This window comes from Loxodonta africana, chromosome 24 (assembly GCF_030014295.1).
Source record: "Loxodonta africana isolate mLoxAfr1 chromosome 24, mLoxAfr1.hap2, whole genome shotgun sequence".
Classification (NCBI taxonomy): domain Eukaryota; kingdom Metazoa; phylum Chordata; class Mammalia; order Proboscidea; family Elephantidae; genus Loxodonta; species Loxodonta africana.
In genome coordinates, this window is record NC_087365.1 from 30,435,969 (window position 1) to 30,450,664 (window position 14,696).

The 14,696-nt window shown below is 40.4% G+C and overlaps 1 protein-coding gene across 5 annotated transcripts in view; it reads left to right on the forward strand.

Annotated features, from left to right (window-relative positions):
- The window catches only part of C24H20orf96 (chromosome 24 C20orf96 homolog), a 33,732-nt gene that overhangs the window by 9,602 nt on the left and 9,434 nt on the right, over nucleotides 1-14,696 (forward strand). For all 5 annotated transcript variants that reach the window (XR_010319237.1, XM_064275920.1, XM_064275922.1 and 2 more), the window contains 2 exons: nucleotides 398-515; nucleotides 10,093-10,208. Coding sequence is in view for 4 of the 5 variants with exons in the window: in XM_064275920.1 (XP_064131990.1) it covers nucleotides 398-515; nucleotides 10,093-10,208 (234 nt within the window). In the remaining variant the exon portion in view is untranslated. The remainder of the gene's footprint in view (nucleotides 1-397; nucleotides 516-10,092; nucleotides 10,209-14,696) is intronic.

A 14,696-nucleotide genomic window follows, 5' to 3' on the forward strand; every position in this document is an offset into this window, starting at 1 on the left:
CACGGTGGTTAATTAAAGCTCTCAGCTGCTAACCAAAAGGCCGGGGGTTGGAACCCACCAGCCTCTCCATAGAAGAAAGACGTGACTCTGCGTCCTTAAAGATTTACAGCCTTGGAATTCCTCTGGGGCAGTTCTACTCTGTCCTGTAGGGTCGCTATGAGTCGGAATTGACTCGACGGGAATGGGCTTAACTTTTTGGTTTGGTTTACCACATATTTTTACAAATATTATCTCTCAGAATCCTCATACGAATTCATGGAGGTAGGTTTTATTATTAGGTTCAGTTTACAGATGAGGAAATTGAAGCTCAGAGAGGTAAAGTCGTAGATACCTGTAATGGGTGGAACTGGGATTTGAGCCAGTAATGCTGTGTGACTAATTGTGTTATGTCTGGTAGGATTATGGCCCATGGCAGCGGTCTAATCAGAAAACCAAGCCCTCTACTCTACCTCCAGTCCAACCAACCAGCAACAACAAGAAAAACAAAAGGAAGGGCTTCATTAGCCTCCAGCCAGGTGGGCAGAGGCACTTGGGAGCCGATTTAGGGGTTGGGGACAGGATGGAGTGGCTGCTCCCAGTCCTTGGTGACACCATTTGTCAGGCAAACTGCTGTAAAAAAGTCTTCAATTTCTTCATCTTTGGCATTAGTGGTTGGTGCGTAAATTTGAATAATAGTCATATTAACTGGTCTTCCTTGTAGGCATATGGATATTATCACTGACGGTACTGTACTTGAGGACAGATCTAGAACTGTTCTTTTTGACAATGGATGCCACATCATTCCTCTTTGTCATTTCTGACATCAAACCCATTGTCGTCGAGTTGATTCCGACTCATAGTGACTCTATAGCACAGAGAGAACTGCCCCATAGAGTTTCCAAGGAGTGCCTGGCGGATTTGAACTGCCAGCCCTTTGGTTAGCAGCCGTAGCATGTAACCACTACACCACCAGGGTTTCTGACATAGTAGACCATAAAATTGTGTGGTTCAAAATGGTCAATACCAGTCCATTTCAGCTCACTAATACCTAGAATATCAGTCTTCAAGTGTTCCATTTTATTTTTGACAACTTCCAATTTTTCTAGATTCATACTTTGTACATTCCATGTTCCAATTACTAATGGATGTTTGCAGCTGTTTCTTCTCATTTTGAGTTGTGCCACATCAGCAAATGAAGGTCCTGAAAGCTTTACTCCACCCACATCATTAAGACCGACTCTACTTTGAGGAGGCAGCTCTTCCTCAGTTGTATTTTGAGTGCCTTCTAACCTGAGGGGCTCATCTTCTGGCAGTATATCAGACAGTGTTCCGTTGCTATTCATAAGGTTTTCACTGGCCAATTTTTTTCAGAAGTAGATTACCAGGTCTTTTTTCTCAGTCTTAATCTGGAAGCTCTGCTGAAACGTGTCCACCATGGATGACCTTACTGGCATTTGAAATACTTGATGGGATAGCTTCCAGCATCACAGCAACATGAAAGCCACCACAGTATGGCAAACTGACAGACAAGTGGTGTTTTACTGACTTGGCAAAGGCATTTGACTGTGTGGATCATAACCAATTATGGATAACATTGCGAAGAATGGGAATTCCAGAACACTTATTTGTGCTCATGAGGAACCTGTACCTAGACCAAGAAGCAGTCATTTGAAAAGAACAAAGGGATACAGCGTGGTTTAAAATCAGAAAGTATGTGCATCAGGGTTGTATCCTTTCACCATACTTATTTGATCTCTATGCTGAGCAAGTAATCTGAGAAGCTGGACTATATGAATAAGAACACAGCATCAGGATTGGAGGAAGACTCATTAACAACCTGTGATATGCACATGACACAGCCTTGCTTACTGAAAGTGAAGACTTGAAACACTTACTGATGAAGATGAAAGACCACAACCTTCAGTATGGATTATACTTCAACGTAAAGAAAAAAATCGTCACAACTGGACCAACAAGCAATCATGATAAACAAAGAAATATTGAAGTTGTAAAGGACTTCATCTTACTTGGATCCACAACCAATGCCCATGGAAGCAGCAGTCAAGAAATCAAATGACATATTGCACTGGGCAAATCTGCTGCAAAAGACCTCTTTAAAGTATTGAAAAACAAAGATGTTGCTTTGAGGACTAAGGTGTGCCTGACACAAGCCATGGTATTTTTAATTGCCTCGTATGCATTTGAAAGCTGGACAATGAATAAGGAAGACCAGAGAACTGATGCCTTCGAATTATGACGCTGGCAAAAAATATTGAATATACCATGGACTTCCAGAAGAACAAATTTGTCTTGGAAGAAGTACAGCTCCTTAGAAGTGAGGATGGTGAGACTTCATTTCATGTACTGTGGACATGTTATCAGGAGGGACCGGTTCCTGGAGAAGAAGAACATTCCTGGTAAAGTTGAGAGTCAGGGAAAAAGAGGATGACCCTTAATGAGATGGACTGACAGAGTAGCTGCAACAGTGGGCTCAAGCATAGCAGTGAATGTGAGGATGGCACAGGACCGAGCAGTGTTTCATTCTGTTGTACACAGGGTCACTAGGAGTTGGAGTGGACTTGATGACACCTAATAACAACAACTGCTGTAACATACAACCTTTACATTTCAAGTGTTAATACAAAAGTTTATTTCTCTTTTATTTCAAAGTGTATTGGTGGATCCACATGGTCACTCAGGGATCCAGGCTCCTTCATCCTTGTGGCTCTGACATTTTGTAAGGTCTTGAAGTCCTCTGGTGGATACCTCTGCATCCAACTGGAAGAGAGGGAAGAGAGAAAGCAAGAACATGGACAGTTTAGTGGGCATTTTTTTGGAGACCAGTCCCAATGCATATCACTCCCATTCATATATAGCCATAACACAATCACACAGTGGATGATGCAACATGTAGTCTGGCTGTCTGTACAGGAAAAAAGGGAAACAGGTTTTGGTGAACTCATAGGATAATCTCTGCTGCATCATTGTCATGCCTTCTGGGATTTTCTGAGGAATTGGCTTAGGCAGACAAAGTTCAAATCTCAGCTCTGCCTTCTACTCACTTGGGAAAGTCATTCATCTCTCAGATCCTCAGTTTACTTATTTGTAAAATGGAGACAGTAATACTTGCCTCATAGAATTGTGATAATTAAATGAGATGATCCATGTAAAACAGACTTTCTCAACCTTATCACACTCAAAAACTTCTAATAACAAATATTTTATAGTGTTTCCTTCAGTATTCTTAAATGAACATCATAGATAATATAACTCACTTATATATATAATTGGAAACCTTGGTGGCATAGTGGTTAAGAGCTATGGCTGCTAACCAAAAGGTTGGCAGTTTGAATTCACCAGGCACTCTCTGAAAACCATAGAGGGCAGTTCTCCTCTGTCCTATAGGGTCACTATGAGTTGGAATTAACTCGACGGCAATGGGTTTGGTTACATACATAATTACATGGTTTGTACAAATCTTACATGTTTTATAAACACTTGTAAGGGGAATCTTGGAACTTGGTTAATTAAATTCCCCTAAACCTGTTATGAGGCAGTTCTACTCTGTCCTATAGGATCCTATAGGGTCACTATGAGTCGGATTCGACTCGACGGCAGTGGTAAACCTGTTAAAAGGAGCCCTGGTGGCATAGTGGTTAAGAGCTCGGCTGCTAGCTAAAAGGTCGGCAGTTCAAATCCACCAGCTGCTCCTTGGAAACCCTATGGGGCAGTTCTCCTCTGTCCTGTAGAGTTGCTTGGCACCTAACAACAGCAACCATTAACCTTTTAAAAAGGAGCCCTGGTGGCACAGTAGTTAAGTGTTTGGCTGGTAACTGAAGGGTTGGTGGTTCTAACCCACCAGCTCTTCATGGAAGAAAGATGTGGCAGTCTGCTTCAGTAAAGATTGCAGCCTTGGAAACTCCATGGGGCAGTTCTACTCTGTCCTATAGGGTTGCTATGACTCACAATTGACTTGATGGCAATGGTTTTTAGACCTTTTAAGACAAATTTTAAAACTTAATATATTCGATTTCATTTTCAAATAGTTAATTTGTCTCATTAACAAAAGTCCATTGGATATTTAAATAATTCTTGTAAATCTAATAAATAACTTCTAAATATGGGTTATTTTATGTTAAAAGTTCTGATAATATATACAAACTTAAGAATTTCTTAAATTTTCAGCTTAAAATGAAGTCAAATTGAATTTACATATTTCTAATTAGAATCACAAGATTAACCTATTAATCATTCAATTTTTTAATACAATTAAAGACCAAATATATATATAACACAAAAGTAATTATTTTAATTCACTTCATCAGCTCAATATTTAATATTAAAATTTCCCAGGATTAAGGATACTGATTCATTAAAGAATGAATGAATGAATATTTTTCCCAGGTGAACTGGGTTGTTCAATGAATTGTGAAGGGAACAGCAGCTACCTAAGTGACTTGTCTTGTGTAAATGCAGGACAGGCTGAGAGGAGACCTTATTCCAAGTCCATGCCCTCCAAATGGTTTATTCTAATCTGAATTATTTTCATATATTCTTTACCTGGTAGGTCCGTAGCTCTTAGAGTTATTTCAGAGACAGCCAATGAAGTTTTGCATATCTCTTATGCCTTTGGTGCTATGGTGCTGTGGTGCTATGGTCCCAATTCTCAGGCCATTAGTTGGACTTTGAACCATAATTTTTTTCTGTTCTGGTTATCATTCTGCTTCGGCAAAGTTTTAAAAATTCAGTTCAGTTGTGCTAGAAGTCCTAGCTAGAGCAAAAAGAAAGGGTATTCATATTGGTAAGGAAGAAGTAAAACTGTCCCTATTTGCGGATGATATGATACTATGCGTAGAGAATCCAAAAGACTCTACAAGAAAACTATTGGAACTAATAGAAAGCTTCAGCAGAGTGACAGGATACAAGATAAACATACAAAAATCAGTTGGATTCCTATACAGCAATAAAGAGAACTATGAAAAGGAAATCAGGAGAGCAATACCATTTATAATAAAAAAAAATTATTATAATAGCCCCTAAAAAATAGAATACTTAGGAATAAATCTAACCAGGGACATAAAAGATTTATACAGAGAAAACTATAAAATGCTACTTCAAGAAACCAAAAGAGACCTACATAAATGGAAAAAACATACCATGCTCATGGTTAGGTAGAGTCAACATTGTGAAAATGTCAATTCCACCCAAAACAATCTACAAATACAATGCAATCCCAATCCAAATACCAAGAGGATTCTTTAACAAGATGGAAAAACTAATCATTAACTTTATATGGAAAGGAAAGAGGCCCCAGATAAGTAAAGCACTACTGAAGAAGAAAAATAAAGTAGGAGAACTTGCACTCCTTGATCTCAGAACCTACTATACAGCTATGGTAGTTAAAACAGCCTGGTACTGGCACAACAGAAAAATTGACCAATGGAACAGAATTGAGAACCCAAATATAAATCCATCGATGCATGGCCACCTGATTTTCAACAATAGCCCAAAACGCATTAAACGGGGAAAAGACAATCTTTAACAAATGGTCTGGCAAAACTGGATGTCCATCTGTAAAAAAATTAAACAAGACCTATACCTCACACCGTATACTATAAGTAATTCAAAATGGATCAGAGACCTAAATGTAAAACCAAAAACTGTAAAGATCATAGAAGAAAAAATAGGGTCAATGCTAGAGCCCCTAACACAGCATAAATAGGATACAAACCATAACTAACAATATACAAACACCAGAAGATAACCTAGATAACTGGGATCTTCTAAAAATTAAACACTTATGCTCATCAAAAGACTTCACGAAAAGAGTAAAAAGAGAACCTACAGACTGGGAAAAAATTTTTGTCAGTGACAAACCTGATAAAGGTCTAATCTTTAAAATCTATAGGAAAATCCAACACCTCTACAACAAAAGGACAAATAATCCAATTTAAAAAATGGGCAAAGGAAATACAGACACTTCACCAAAGAAGACATTCAGGCAGCTAACAGACATGTGAGGAAAAGCTCTCAATCACTACCCATTAAAGAAATGCAAATCAAAACTACAATGAGATACCATCTCACCCCGACATTACTGGCATGAATCAAAAAAAAAAAACAGAAAATAACAAATGTTGAATAGGCTGTGGGAAGACTGGTACTCTCATGCACTGTGGGTGAGAATGGTGCAACCATTTTGGAAAATGACATGGCAATTCCTTAAAAAGCTAGAAACAGAAATACTATATGATCCAGTTATAGCACTCCTAGAAATGTATCCTAGAGAAATAAGAGCCATCACACGAATAGACATATGCACACCCACGTTCACTGCAGCATTACTCACAATAGTAAAAAGATGGAAACAGCCTAAGTGCCTATCAACAGATGAATTGATAAACTATGGTACATACACACAGTAGAATACTATGCAACGATAAAGAACAGTGGTAAGTCTGCAAAACACTCCACAACATGGATCAATCTAGAGGGCATTATGCTAAGTGACATACATCAATCACAAAAAGACAAATACTGTATAAGATCACTATTATAAAAACTCTTGAAAAAGTTTACCCACAAAAAGAAATACTGCATTTTTATAGTAACTCGCATTTTGTTCATCCCGTTTTTTTTATTGTGCTTTAGGTGAAAGTTTACAGCTCAAGTCAATTTCTTATTCAAAAACTTATATTGTTTTGTGACATTAGTTGCAATACCCACAATGTGACAGCACACTCCCCCTTTCCACTCCAGGTTCCGTGTGTCCATTTGACCAGTTCCTGTCCCTTTCTACCCTTTCCTTCCTTCTTCACTTTGCAATCTTGCCGTAAATTCCTTTAAAGATTTTAAAGTTCCCAAAGTTAATTTCACATATATCCTTTTGTCATTAAATCCATTGTTGTCCAGCCAATTCCAACTCATAGGGACCCTGTAGGACCGAGTAGAACTGCCCCATAAGGTTTACAAGGAGCAGCTGGTGGATTCAAACCGCTGACGTTTTGGTTAGCAACCAAGCTGTTAACCACTGCGACACCAGGGCTCCCCATTTGTCACCGTAGAGAATTTTGCATCCTAGTAAGGTTTCTAACATGGTGTATAGACCGTTCCATCTTGTTGGGCAGTCCAGTACAGGTTTCCTTAAACTATTTTCTGAAAATTCGGTACACGATGAGTTCACGACATTCTAGAAATTTTTCCAGTTCAGCATCCTTTTTGCATCTTTAACAACTAATTGAACTGTGTGTGCAGCACAGTTTATACAGTCTTATCTTTTCTTATAAACCTTATTGTTTTCACCGTGATGGTTAACATCTGCAAGTCAGAATGCACTAAGTCAGAGCCTTCAAAATCGTCATTTTGCCCTGACATTTGCCATTCAATTTCACATTCATTCCTGAGCAGATCAACAAATTTAATCCTATTAAAGCTATCATCTGTGGTTACAGAAAATAAATCTGTTGTAAAGCCACGTTGTACTTCTCTAAAATTTGGTAGTTTTTTTTTTTTTTTTTAACGTACAGACCTGTGTGCCTTTCTTTTAATTCTTTCATTCCCAGTGTCAACAGATGTATTTTACCATCTTGTGTGAGCTGAGGTTAATTTCCAGAATTGACCGACTCAATCTACTGGCAACAACCACTTTCAAAGAGAATATTCATTTTTTCTAGGTTACTACTCGTTACTACTACTGAGTTTAATTGAAAAAGTTTGACCAATTGAAGCAATAATTGAATTAAAAATTTTACGGAATCCTGAATATTCAGTTAACTCAAACTAATGAGCAACCGTTAACAGTACCTAATTCAACACATGCGTAGACAATTGTTTGTTTACCTAATTTTTGTTTAGGCATTCTGGAATGGCAGACTAGTCTAATGTTTTCTGTTGGTTATTTGGAACACTTCTGACACTTTCTTCCATCTTCTTTGTCTTCATGCTTTGCACTGCATTGTATTCACCCTTAAGGTGATGCTTCAGGTGCCTTGGAATTCACTGCATGGTCTCCAACCATATCTGCGTTCTAAATTTTACACTGTGCTTTTATTTTCAGTCTTTTCATATTTGAAAAATTCTCAACATGCATTTTCTCTGGTTTATCCCATACTAGAATTCAAGGGATAGGAAATAATATTAACATCAGGGCATATTTTATAGTAAAAAAAAAAAAAAATTTTTTTTTTTTTAATAGTCACTATGAGTCAGAATTGACTCGATGGCAGTGGTTTTTTTTTTTTATATTACATTACTGAGCCCTGGTGGCTCAGTGGTTAAGAGCTAGCCTGCTAACCAAAAGGTCAGCGGTTCAAATTCAGCAGCCACTCCTTGGAAACCCTGCGGGGCAGTTCTACTCTGAGTTGGAATCCACTCGATGGCAAAGGGTTTGGTTTTAAGGGTATATTACATTACGGTAAAAACAAGTCTTAAACTTTGATAACATAAAGAGAATAGAATACATAGACACATTTGTAGAAATGAATTAGAGCCAGCATATATTAAAAGGCTTCTAGCCGCTCATGGTCAGTACATTAGAAAAATCAGAATAACTTCAATTTTACATTCACAGGGTTTGCCGATTTCCTCCATTTCAAGGCCCACTTTACAACATTCCTGTACATTTAACCAGCGCCTTTCGAAGAAAAACCTCAGTTCATAGTGATGCCATCAAGTTGTTTTCAGTGAAATAACTATATATCTCAGTTGAAACTAATTTTCCGCCCACCAGTGGCTGATTTATTAACATTTTGATTTGTGAAATAAATATGAAATTTAAACATAGAAATACAAACAGTATGTGAGAGTACATTTAGATTGAGATTGAATGCAAGAGTGAAATTATCAAAAAATTACACGCAATTTCTTGAGTTTAAATATCACACTTAAAAATGTGAATAACATACGTTTAAAATGCTTACATTCACCTGACAAGCTTCCGTTCACATGAAACTCTGTTCAGAACTTTGGTGCAGTTTCGCCAGCTCTTTGAGATTTCTCACTTCCGAGTGTTCTCAATCACGGAGCGTTTGTCTCATCTCTGGGGACAGAGCGCTCAGGCACGGAGCGGAAATAGCAAACTCTGCCTGGCCTGTGAACCCTCTCGAGTAACGTTGCACGCTGCAAACGATGAACTGTGACCTTCCCAGCCATGGGCATTCGGCGTATATGGGTGCCAGATGCAAATCAAACATGAATGGTCCATTGGTCTTGCTTACTATTTAAAAACTTGTTGAACTGAAAATAGTGGAGGGGGAAAAAAAAAAAGGTTTTCGATTTCAATTTGGGTTCAGGAAAACATTTTTTTCGATTTATGTTTTGGTTTCACCCTGGCGAAAATTTTGGGTTATTTTTCGGTTTTGGTTTTCCGTTCCGTTCCGGTTCGAAGCCCTGGTTTATTACACTAGTATCAACTAGCAGTGTATATCCAGTACTGAGTATGTATGTGTCAGGCACTATCCCAAACCCTTTAATGGACGGTAACTTCTTATTTATTCTTCACCACAGCCCTATGAGGCAGGCATGATTATTCCTTTTTTACACACTGGGGACGCCGAGGGCACAGCAGTCATGTGACATGGCTAAGGTCACACAGCTAGAAGAAGGTAGAGCCTGGATTCAAACCCAGATTGTGTGGCACTATAGTTTTTGTTCTTTAACCCCTATCCCACCTGACCTTTCCACTGGTCAGGTCAGTGGGAGAACAGGGATTTGGACTCAGGCCTGCCCAACTCTGGTCTTCTTGCTGTCCCGTGCTGCCTCAGCTATTGGCAAGACGCAAAGAGCGGGAGTTCCCGACTCTCTGCTGCATGGAAGGGCTGAGAGCAGGAGTCCCTGACTGTCTCCGTGCTGCCCCTGTCCTCCCCTCTGCCCACACTCACAGTCACTGCTTTCCTCTGGACCTGTCTCTCCCTCGTGTCAGGGCTCAGAGTGGGGCCTGGGGAGCTTATCGATGGGTGTGAACTCCATCCTCTGTCTCACTGTGGCACCTTATAGGGCTGGGAGCAGGTGGGGTAGGGCCCTGTGCCCCATCACATTGATGGTGCCTTCCCTGGGACCTGACCCTCGGCCTGCCTGGACTCTCATCCTTTCCCTGCCCTTTCTTATTTACCTCAGCGTTGCTCTCCAAGTCCGTCTTATCTGTGGCAAGCCAGCCGAGGAGTCACCGAGAACTGCGCAGAGGGGAGAAGTTGGACCCTGGGAAGATGCAGGCGAAAATTCGGCTACTAAGGGTATGGGGGGCACTGGGCCTAGGGCAGCTAGGTAGGCGATGGCTATAGCAAACATGCACCTTCTTGGGTGCCAGACTGGACTCACTTCCTCCTCAGAGCAACCCTGTGGGCACACTTATCATCATCCCTGTTTCACAAATGGGGAAACTGAAGCGCAGGGAGGTAAGTGACTTGCTCCAAGTCACAAAGCCTGGATAATGGTAGTACCATGGGTCGAAGCCAGTTAAACAAAGCTTTTACCATTGTGTTTAAGACTCAGGAAAACTATCAGCATCACTGTTTATTTCACTGTATTAGGAACACCATCTAGTGGCTTGAACATCTTAAAATTTCCAGTAAATTAACCTTCTGTGGAATACAGTGCACCTTGGAGAAAGGGTTAGAAGCTTACTATTAAATTTTCCACATTAACTGGTAGAATTTTAGGTAAATAAGTTTCTCACTGTTTATTGTTTTGTGGCTTCTGTAATTACCTGAACAATGTTTCAAAGTATTTGAAATGACTAAAAGAAGGAGGGTCTTTAGTGTCCATAGCAGAAAGTAAAATACTAAATATGCTACAAAATAATACAGAAAATTTCTTAAAGAAATTTTTTAGTAACTCACTGAACAGTGACTACTATATAAGGAAATAGGAAAAAATGTATTTGCTTTGAAACCTTTTTTTCCCCGTATACATACATATTTTTAAAATATTTTATTTTTGTTGTTGGTGTTGAGAATATATACATAGCAGAACATAATGCCAAGTCACCAATTTTTACATGTATAATTCAGTGACATTGATTACATTTTTCCAGTTGTGCATCGTTCTCACCCTCCTTTTCTGGGTTGTTCCGCCCCCATTAACATATACTCACTGCCTCCTAAATTTCTTGTCTGATCTTTCGAGTTACTGATGTCAGTTTGATCCCATATAGATGGGTCTTAAAAGGGCACAATGCTCAAGGCAGACATTCTTTACTAGTTCAGCTAAACGGTTTTTTGGTGTTAAGAAGACTTCAGGGGCTGTTTTTGTTTAAGGTTTAAAAATGATCTCAGGGTAGTAGTTTCAGGGGCTCATCTACCCTCCATGGCTCCAGAAAGTCTGGATTCCATGAGAATTTGAAATTCTGTTCTACATTTTCCCTCTTTTGATTAGAAATCTTCTGTGGAATCTTTTATCAAAATGGAACTCATGTTTTTAATGTTATATTTTTACTGACTTTTGAAGGGTGTTGTCTTAGCTATCTAGTGCTGCTATAACAAAAATACCACAAGTGGATGGCTTTAACAAAGAAAAATTTATTCTCTCACAGTCTAGGAGGCTAGAAGTCCAAATTCAGGGTGTCAGCTCTAAGGGAAGGCTTTCTGTCTCTCTCGGTTCTGGGAGAAGGTCCTTGTCATTAATCTTCCCCAGTCAAGGAGCTTCTCAGTGCAGGGACCCTGGGTCCAAAGGACACACTGTTCTCCTGGCTCTTGTTTCTTGGTGCTATGAGGTCCCCATGTCTCTCTGCTTGCTTCTGTCTTTTATCTCTTAAAAGAGATTTACTCAAGACACAACCTAATCTTGTAGATTGAGTCCTGCTTCATTAATATAACTGCCAATAATCCTGCCTCATTAACATCATAGAGGTAGGACTTACAACATATGGGAAAATCACATCAGATGAGAAAATGGTAACAGTCACACAATCCTGGGAATTATGGCCTTCCCAAGTTGACACATTTTGGGGGGATACATTTCAATCCATGACAGGCGGTTTATGGGTTTTTGTTTGATACAGCTCTTGAACTTGGACAATTTGGCTCTAAAATCTGGGCTCCTAACCAGTTCCTAATACTGTCTCTTATATTCATTTGTTTAGTTATTTTACAAATATTTGTTGAGTGCCCACAGTGTGTCAGGCCTTGTTCTGTGGTAAAGACTCTGCCATGATATAGCTTCTGACCTGAGGGAGGCAGAGCTCACATTCTACTGGGAGAGACAGACAATAAGCATAACCAATAAATATATAATATGTGCAGTGACGATAAGAGCTGTGAAGAAGCATAAGGAAGTTAAGAGGCTAGAGAGGCACAGAGGAGAGAGTGGCAGTGACTATTTTAGACTGGTCAGGGAAGGCTGCTAAGGTGGGGACATTTGAGCGGAGACCTGAAGAAAGTGAGGAAGCAGCCATGTGGACATCTGAAGGAGGAATGTTCCAGGCAGAGGGAACCATACATACAAAGGTCCTGAGGCTGGTGTGGCTGGAGCAGGTGAGTGAGGAGGAAAGATAATAGGTGGCGGGGAACGATGGGGATAGCTTGTCCGTGATTAGACCTTGTGTTTTTGTGCTGCGTACGACTGGAAGACCCTGGAGGGTTCTGAGTAGAGCAGAGACATGATCTGATTTAGGTTTTCACCATGCCAGGTACAGCTGTGAACAAGACTTTCAGTTTGTGCTGTTATGGAGCTTACTCTTTAGCGGGGAGACGCATAGTAAATGAATTAAAAAAATGCCAAAGGATAATCATTCATTTATTCAACCCACATTACTGAGTTCTAGGCATTGTTCTACATGCTGGAGATGAAGCTGGGGCAAAACGATCAAAGTCCCTGCTTCCCTGGCATGACATTCTGGTGGGGGGAGACATACCAGCAACAGGACAGTAAGAAAAATATCTGTGTGTCGGATGGTGGTAAGTCTTAGAGAAGAATAAATTAAGGAAGAGGGACACACTATTATAAATTATAATTAGAAATTGGGGTAAGGGGCAGGAATAAAGCAAAGCAGGGTTTCTACAAGAGATCTGGAGGTCAGAGAAGACCCCTTTCTAGAACAGAAGCTATTAAATTATACTGTTTATTAGAACCACCTGGGAGTGGGGTGTGTGTTAAAAATACAGATTTCTGGTGCCAGCCCCAACAATACTGGCTCAGTAGGCCCAGGACTGGGAGACTGACATTTTTCACAAGATGCACGTGGTCCCTATTTTTGAGATATTTTGGTCTAGAGATGTGTAGGCAAGACAGCAGAGTGGCTAGGAGCCCAGACTTTAATGACAACAGTCTGCTATGTGGGCAAGTGACTGAACCTCAGTTTCTGCTTCTATAAAGTGGGCTAATAATAGTGCCCATCTCAGAATGTTGCCGTAAGGAGGAAATGAAGTAATGCACATAGTAAGCACTTAATAATTTGAGCTATTAATAAGGGAGCAAGGGTTAGGAAGGGGTAGTTTCTGGCAGAGGACAGGGAAATCAGGAAGAACAGAAGGAAGAAAGAAGAGAATAAAGAGGTGTGTCGGGGTGGAGGGTGAGAGCCAGAGAGAGTAATCACAGTTGCTGTTCACTGAGGGCATGCCGAGTGTGAGACACTACTCTCATGTATAATATCTCTTTTAATCTTTACAGCAGCTCTCTGAAGTAGGTATTAGTTTCCTCACCTTGAGAATAACAGGGCTCTGGGAGGTTAATTAACTTGCCCAGCTCCCTTAGATGGTAAGCGGCAGAGCTGGGCTTTGAATCAAGGTGTGCCTAGGCCTAACATCCAAGTCTCACTCACTGTGTGGTTCAGCTGCGGCTTGCAGTTTTTTGTTTATTTAATTTTTATTGTGCTTTAAGTGAAAGTTTATAAGTCAGTCTCTCATAAAAAAATTTATAGACACCTTGCTATGTACTCCTAGTTGCTCTCCCCCTAATGAGACAGCACACTCGTCCTCTCCACCCTGTATTCCCCATGTCCATTCAGCCAGCTTCTGTCTCCCTCTGTCTTTTCATCTCCCCTCCAGACAGGAGCTGCCTATATAGTCTCGTGTCTCTACTTGAGCCAAGAAGCTCACTCCTCACCACTATGATTTTCTGTCTTACAGTCCAGTCCCTGTCTGAAGAGTTGGCTTTGGGAATGGTTCCAGTCTTGGGCTAACAGAAGGTCTGAAGACCCATGACCTCTGGGGTCCTTCTAGTCTCAGTCAGACCATCAAGTCTGGTCTTTTTACAAGAATTTGAGGTCTGCATCCCACTGCTCTCCAGTTGTAGCCGGGCACCATTTAATTCTTCTGGTTTCAGGCTGATGCAGTCTCTGGTTTATGTGGCCCTTTCTGTCTCTTGGGCTCATAATTACCTTGAGTCTTTCGTGTTCTTCATTCTCCTTTGCTCCAGGTGGGTTGAGACCAATTGAGGCATCTTAGCTGGACACTTGCTAGCATTTAAGATCCCAGACCTGTGGCTTGCAGTTTTAAGCCCCTTAGCTTTAAGCCTTCCGACTCACAGCGACCCTATAGGACAGAGTAGAACTGCTCCATAGGGTTTCCAAGGAGCAGCTGGTGGATTTGAACTGCTGACCTTTTGGTTAGCAGCCATAGTTCACAGTAGCTCTTAACCACTGCACCACCAGAGTCAGAATCAACTCAAGAGCAATGGGCTTGTTTTTTTTTTAGTTTTAAGCCTCAGTGTAGTGGAAAGACATCGGGAGTCAGAAGTCTGGCTTTCCAATTTCAGCCCCAACACTTCCTGGCTGTGTGATTTTT